At 46.8% G+C, this 5,150-nt stretch overlaps 1 protein-coding gene across 1 annotated transcript; it reads right to left on the reverse strand.

Moving 5' to 3' along the window:
• Positions 1-218: 218 nt before the first annotated feature.
• On the reverse strand, positions 219-713 carry LOC141167236 (protein mono-ADP-ribosyltransferase PARP9-like). The gene has a single exon (XM_073654678.1). The coding sequence runs from the start codon at positions 711-713 to the stop codon at positions 219-221; it is 495 nt and encodes a 164-aa protein (XP_073510779.1).
• Positions 714-5,150: the final 4,437 nt, after the last annotated feature.

Here is a 5,150-nt window from a genome sequence, read left to right on the forward strand (position 1 = left end):
CTTTCCATCTACTCCCACGCATGTCACAGCTTCAGAGGATATCAGGTCGGAAAAAGGCAGGTCCTGTAATCAGATAAAACTTCTGGCTGCACCGGTGTCCACAAGGAACGGTAAGGGTTTGCCTTGAACGTTGATAGTTATTTTGGCTATTGGACCAGATATAGAAGCCAAAGTAGTGGACACAGGCTTGCCCTTGTCCTATTGGATATTTAGATCCATCAGAGCAGCGGTGTGATTGGTATCTGGATGTATCCGAGCTTGTGGTGGTCGTTCGTAGTATTGAGTATAGAGAGGCAGCAAATGCTTGTAGGGCTACACTTGTTCATTATAATTCCAACAATCTCCCTTGCACAATCATGAATAGGGAACCCGAAGATGCCAACATTAATGGCAGGAATTGTCAGGGTCTCAATCTGCTCACTAATATTCGCATACTCTAAGATACGAGTTATTGCCGCGCGTAGTTGTCGAGCACTGACATCTGGATGAATAGGGTCAAAAATAGGGATTACAGCGTGTATGATCATTCTACAAGGAAGATTGCCAGATTTAGTCACTGCTATGTCCCCAACAGCTATCTGACCACGCGACTCAACAATGATTCGACTGTCAGTTTGAATAGTTGCCCCTCCTGCTTCCACTATAGCTCTAGCCACGCCTCCGTTGTGCTCTAACCGAGGGTTGGCAGCATTAACAATAGCGTCCGTTTCCATTGTCGTTATGTCACCCTTACCCACAACTAACAGGGGTCCCTCAGGAAGTTCCTTTTCAAAAATGGGTTGCCAACATTCCCTCCCCTTCGTGCTTCCTGTGATGTTGGTGTCCCCCCCCAGATTGAGCCCCTCCTTGATTCAGTGGCCACCGTTCCATACAGGTGTGCACTCGGCTGCGAGAGGGGCTGTGAGGTACTGGGAATAGAGTTAGGTAGACTGCCTGAGAGTGCTGTTGTAGCGGAAATTTTGGGAGGAGAAGTCGCTGCTTGAAGTAACTCGTGTGGACATGCGGCTGAGTTGCCAGTGGAAGTGACAGTGGAAAGGGTCGGTGCTGGGGATGATCCAGGTGGGAGAATAGCTGGGCTCACGATGGGAGTGTTAGGTGAAAGGGTCGGTGGCCCACTGGACACCGTTGTGACAGGGAACATGGATAAAGCCTGTTCACTTCCCAAAGGAGTATAGTACTGGCCATTAGTGGTCATTACTGGGTAAAAAGGATCTGGTCTTGTGGTGTGTAGCATTTGCCTTGCATGTTCACCACCGAAAGTCATGTGTATATTTCTGGATTGTGCCTCACTCGATTTAGCCAGATCTATGTCAGTTACATGATGATATGGCTCAGTTTGTATGATCTGAGGCAACGTTCCAAGATGGCCGCCACCGAAGGCAGCACATGTGCCATCCACAAAATGGCTGCCGCCAGAAACAGCACATTTGCCATCCACAAAATGGCTCACGCCAGAAACAGCACATTTGCCATCCACAAAATGGCTGCCGCCAGAAGGCGCACATGTGCCATCCACAAAATGGCTGCCGCCAGAAACAGCACATTTGCCATCCACAAAATGGCTGCCTCCAGAAACAGCACATTTGCCATCCACAAAATGGCTGCCGCCAGAAGGAGCACATGTGCCATCCACAAAATGGCTGCCGCTAGAAGGAGCACATGTGGTATCCACAAAATGGCCACCACCAGAAGCAGCACATGGCAATGTGCCACCATCACCACCATTATACGGCGGTGGCCGCTCACAGGATACATTTTTGTAATACACATAACTCAAAACTCTGTCCTTTTTCCTTTCCTCTTCTACCCAATTTTCTCTATACAAACTTTCAGAGACTCTTTCCCATGCCCTAGCAGTAGACAACAATCCATTATCTTCTAAAGTACCTTTTCTCTCTTTTAAGACAGTCTTCCACTCCAGGGGCTGTAACCTCCCCCCTTCTGGCATTCCACACAACTTCATAAGCTTTTTATATTGTAAAACATGACTTTTCCCTTCACGAGTCGCAACTATTGCACACGGGTCCAACTTGCCATCTGAATTTGGCTTAGTGCCAATACGATAAAACTGCATTAATTTCTCCATCTTTCTCTATATAGACCAAGATAAACACAAAACAAACAATAAGACGGGGGAGGATGACTCAAACCTGAGATTCTAAAGGAAAACTGAGTCTGCAGCACACACTTTCTATCTGTCTCCCTCCTGCCACGTGGTCCCTGTCTGATTTCCGTATAAAAAAAATAAAACACCTCTTATTAATCCAATTACCTGGCCCTGTACCGAGTCACTCACTCTAGGTTACGTGCCGAAACTCAATTTACTAACCAGGCCCCGTACCGAGCCACTCACTCTAGGTTACGTGCTGAATCTCAATTTACTAATCCAATTACCAGGCCCCGTACCGAGTCACTCACTCTAGGCTACGTGCCGAAACTCAATTTACTAGGCCCCGGGCCGAGTCACTCACTCCAGGCTCCGTGCCAGTACCAGGCCGAGTCACTCACTCTAGGCCACGCCGAGTCTCTCACTCCAGGCTAAGTACCCCTACTTTCTCCACTAGAACTGAAAATCGTATCACAGGCGACAAACGTAAACTGTACCACAGACAATATCCTTTACTTCTCCAAACACCGCTCCAAAACCCACTTGCTCCCTTTAAATACCAGTCAATCTCCCCTCAACACGACACATAACAGGCAGCAGGCAACTGAGCATGTGACGGTTCTTCCGCAATTAAAATGGCCAGCAGCGGAGAGACCCTTCTGCCGTTTTACAGATACCTCGAAAACCGGACACAGTCAGGCAATCTGCACAGGATACCCCGAGGAACACAGGAAAATACTACAGATTATAAAAATCAGCAGACTTATCCTGTTTGGGTAAGGAGGTGATCAGTCTCCTGGCTCGGAGTATTCAGTGCGTCCTGCCGTTCCACTCACCGGTCCTAAAGGTGTAAGGCCTCTTCCTCTGCTGGCCCCACGTTGGGCAGCCAAAAATGTTAGGGTGAACACTTTGGTATGTTCACTAGTTGCCTGCTCCTGGCCTAATGGATATGATCAAGTGCATGCAAGAAAGAATAACATCAGACACACACACAGTCGGATGTAAGCTCTCCTTGATCAGCTATGGCACAGCTCCAAGTGTCTTTATTCAACCCGAATATAGACTTATATAAATACTGTATGTGGGCTCGGTTAGCTCAGAATGTGAATAACCAGATGTATTGATTGGTTAGTCCATGTGGGCGTGGTCCATGAGGTCATCAGGGGGCATAGTCCATGAGGTCATCAAGGTGGGTTGGTCCATGAGGTCATCAAGGTGGGTTGGTCCATGAGGTCATCAAGGGGCGTAGTCCATGAGGTCATCAAGGTGGGTTAGTCCTTCTATAGAATGCAGCTTCCTCCCAGAACAGAGCATGGCGTGATGAAACAGGAAATGGCAGCCATCTTTTGATCTAAACAACCTTATGTAAGGTGAAATAATACACTTTGTGGGTCTTTTCTCTCAATCTCCTTGAGTTTAATTAAGTATTTGAACCTATAGCTCTCCTCAACAGGTACACTTCAACTGTGAGAAATAAAATCTTTCAAAAAAAAAAAAAATCCAGAAAATCACATTGTATGATTTTTACATAATTCATTTGCATTTTATTGCATGAAATAAGTATTTGATACAATAGAAAAACAGAACTTAATATTTGGTACAGAAACCTTTGTTAGCAATTACAGAGGTCAGACGTTTCCTGTAGTTCTTGACCAAGTTTGCACACACTGCAGCAGGGATTTTGACCCACTCCTCCATACAGATCTTCTCTAGATCTTTCAGATTTTGGGGCTGTCCCTGGGCAACATTGAGTTTCAGCTCCCTCCAAAGATTTTCTATTGAGTTCAGGTCTGGAGACTGGCTAGGCCACTCCAGGACCTTGAAATGCTTCTTATGGAGTCACTCCTTAGTTGCCCTGGCTGTGTGTTTTAGGTCATTGTCATGCTTGAAGACCCAGCCATGACCCATCTTCAATGCATTTACTGAGGGAAGCGGGTTGTTGGCCAAAATCTTGCGATACGTGACCCTATCCATCCGCCCTTCAATGCGGTGTAGTCGTCTTGTCCCCTTGGCAGAAAAGAAACCCCAAAGTATGATGTTACCTCCACCACATGCTTCACGGTTGGGACGGTGTTCTTGGGGTTGTACTCATCCTTCTTCTTCCTTCAAACACGGCGCGTGGTTTTTATACTAAAAAGTTATATTTTGGTCTCATCTGACCATATGAACTTCTACTATGCCTTCTCTGGATCATCCAGATGGTCATTGGCGAACTTCAAACAAGCCTTGAAATGTGCTGGCGTGAGCAGGGGGACCTTGCGTGCCCTGCAGGATTTAATCCATGACAGCGTAGTGTGTTGCGATAATGTTTGAGACTGTGGTCCCAACTCTCTTCAGGTCATTGACCAGGTTCCCCCGTGTATTTCTGGGCTGATTCCTGACCTTTTTTGGAATCATCCTTACTCCACGAGATGAGATCCTGCACGGAATCCCAGGCCGAGGAAGATTGACAGTCATCTTGTGTTTTTTCCATTTTCTATTGTGCCAACAATTGTTGCCTTCTCACCAAGCTGCTTGCCTATTGTCCTGTACTCCATCCCAGCCTTGTGCAGGTCTACAATTTTATCCCTGGTGTCCTTAGACAGCTCTTTGGTGTTGGCCATGGTGGAGAGGTTGGCGTGTGATTGATTGAGTGTGTGGGCAGGTGTCTTTTATACAGGTAATGAGTTCAAATAGGTGCAATTAATACAAGTAATGTCATGCAAGGTGTGGAAAAGACTAAGTGCAACACAAAGGGAAGAGGGGAAGGGAGCTCATACACTAGGGAAAGGGGGGGGAGTGGAGACCTCCTAGGCTGATCTGATATCACCCTGACTCCCCTATCATCCCTATATTGGTTCCTCCGCGCATCGCCACACAGGAACCTAAGACTTGTATTTCCTTAGCGCTTGGTCCACGATAGGGAAGAGACATGAGCACTAGTCAGTCCCCACTAGAAACTAAAGACAACAAGGGAGACACACACGGGGAAAAGTAACTTAGCTTGAGCCGACTTCACAGAGATTACACCAAATGTCCTCCTAGCACCAGAGAGGAAGTAATA

This window comes from Phyllobates terribilis, unplaced genomic scaffold (genome assembly GCF_046119375.1).
Source record: "Phyllobates terribilis strain yellow unplaced genomic scaffold, ASM4611937v1 Scaffold_11__3_contigs__length_659146591, whole genome shotgun sequence".
Taxonomy (NCBI): Eukaryota; Metazoa; Chordata; class Amphibia; order Anura; family Dendrobatidae; genus Phyllobates; species Phyllobates terribilis.

Bases quoted from the DNA above. Each gene is read 5' to 3' on its own strand.
- LOC141167236 (XM_073654678.1), bottom strand. From the start codon at position 713: ATGGAAACGGACGCTATTGTTAATGCTGCCAACCCTCGGTTAGAGCAC.